This window comes from Sinocyclocheilus grahami, unplaced genomic scaffold (assembly GCF_001515645.1).
Source record: "Sinocyclocheilus grahami isolate Dianchi unplaced genomic scaffold, SAMN03320097.WGS_v1.1 scaffold54.1, whole genome shotgun sequence".
Taxonomy (NCBI): domain Eukaryota; kingdom Metazoa; phylum Chordata; class Actinopteri; order Cypriniformes; family Cyprinidae; genus Sinocyclocheilus; species Sinocyclocheilus grahami.
Window position 1 is genome coordinate 2979890 of NW_015505233.1, and position 1983 is coordinate 2981872.

Genomic DNA, 1983 nt, shown 5'->3' on the forward strand with positions numbered 1-1983 from the left:
AATGTGTGCTATGTCGATATAATTAGATATAATTAGATGTACACTATAATATCCATGTTTTTTTTTTAAATATGTAGTGTATGTAACCTATCTAATCATTTCGTGTACTAATATTTAATAATAAAAGAATGAAAATTAAGTAAAAACTGAATTAATGCTAATAATTATCATCCTTTTTCTACCTCTTTTCTTTCCTCTTTTTATCCCTTACTTGGTTTTTGTGATTTTCTTGTAGTTTGCTGAGTTATACTGAACAGTATTCAGACTATGACCCCTTCCTGTCCACTCCTGATCCATCCAACCCCTGGATATCAGATGACACAACGCTCTGGGAGATGGAGGCCAGGTCTGTTTCAGACACACACAGTGAATATTATTATTGTATTACAGATAAATGTGTACTGTATTGTATAATATGTTGTGTATGTGTGAACAGTAAGGAACCCGGTCAGACTAGAGTTAGACGCTGGGGTTTTGGAATCGACGAGGTGTTGAAAGATCCCGTTGGGAGAGAGCAGTTCCTCAAGTTCCTGGAGTCTGAATTTAGCTCGGAAAACCTCAGGTACACCTACAGTACACTTCCCCTTTATGCCCCCTGCTGGTGGGGAAGCAGTACTACAAACCTTACAGATCCATTGAGCAACTACTTTTTCATTGTTAATTTATTCTCTGTTGTTATCCAAAACTCAGATTCTGGCTGGCGGTGCAAGAGTTAAAGAGGAGGCCAATCCGTGAGGTGCCAACACGGGTGCAGGAGATCTGGGAGGAGTTTTTGGCTCCTGGAGCCCCCAGTGCCATCAACGTTGACTCGAAAAGCTACGACAAAACCACACAGAATGTCAAAGACCCAGGACGATACGCTTTTGAGGATGCACAGGTGAGGAGCTTATGTTTTTGAGCAGCTACACTGATTATGGTTTTTTAATGAAAATTGATGTAAACAAGCCATACAATTTAGTTTATGAACATGCAAATGAACTGTAAATGTGTGTGTCCCAGGAACACATCTATAAGCTGATGAAGAGTGACTCTTACAGCCGTTTTATTAGATCCAGTGCCTACCAGGAGCTTCTGCAGGCTAAGAAAAAGGTAAAACATTTGGGAAGCAATTTGACGTACAGTCATAATCAGTACAGAGTAACTCATCTTGAATACATTAAATATGCCCTGATACAGATATACTACTGTTCAAAAGTTTGGGGTCGATAAAATTGTAGATATTTTTTAAAGGTGTCTCACAAAAACTGTATTTTTTTATAAAAAAAAAAAAAGTAAAAACAGTAATATTGGGAACTGTCATTACAATTTAAAATAACGTTTCTATTTTGATACATTTAGAAATGTAATTATATCCTGTGATATGAATTTTCGGAATCCTAAAAATTCTATAAAAAAAAATGTAATCCTGTAATATGAATTTGAATCCTGCTGCTTAATTTTTCAGCAGCCATTACTTTAGTTACTCCATTACTCTTCAGTGTCACATGATTCTTCATAAATCATTCTAATATGCTGATTTGTTGCTCAAAATCATTTCTTATCGATGTTGAGAACAGTTGCTGCTCAATATTTTTGTGGGGAAAATAAAGTACAAATACTTTGATGAATAGAAAGTTCAAAAGTACAGCATTTATTTGAAATTCGTTTGAATGTCGCTTTTACTGTCAATGTTATGTGTCCTTGCTGAATAAAAGTATTCTTTTTTTATCGGACTGACTCTGAACTTTTGAACAGTAGTGTATGTGAAGTTATCTTTTCAATAATGCTTTAAATTAATCGTATATAAAAGTATTTGCTGAGAAAAGACCCAAATCCGGCATATTATTTTTGTAAATCATTGAATATATGAGTCAGTGTATTGTTTGTTTGATTTATTTGCATGGCATTGAACATGTTATTAGAGCCGTGTTTTTAGGGCCCTGATTGAAAAATAGCTCAACTCTTTTGTCCGAATTGTTTTTAAATGCAAGAACACACTTTCTA

The 1983-nt window shown here is 35.0% G+C and overlaps 1 protein-coding gene across 1 annotated transcript in view; it reads left to right on the forward strand.

Annotated features, from left to right (window-relative positions):
- The window catches only part of rgs7a (regulator of G protein signaling 7a), a 61961-nt gene that overhangs the window by 50638 nt on the left and 9340 nt on the right, over positions 1-1983 (forward strand). Inside the window, exons 12-15 of the mRNA XM_016269917.1 lie at positions 236-346; positions 437-562; positions 691-877; positions 1000-1089. Of these exons, the coding sequence (XP_016125403.1) occupies positions 236-346; positions 437-562; positions 691-877; positions 1000-1089 (514 nt within the window). The remainder of the gene's footprint in view (positions 1-235; positions 347-436; positions 563-690; positions 878-999; positions 1090-1983) is intronic.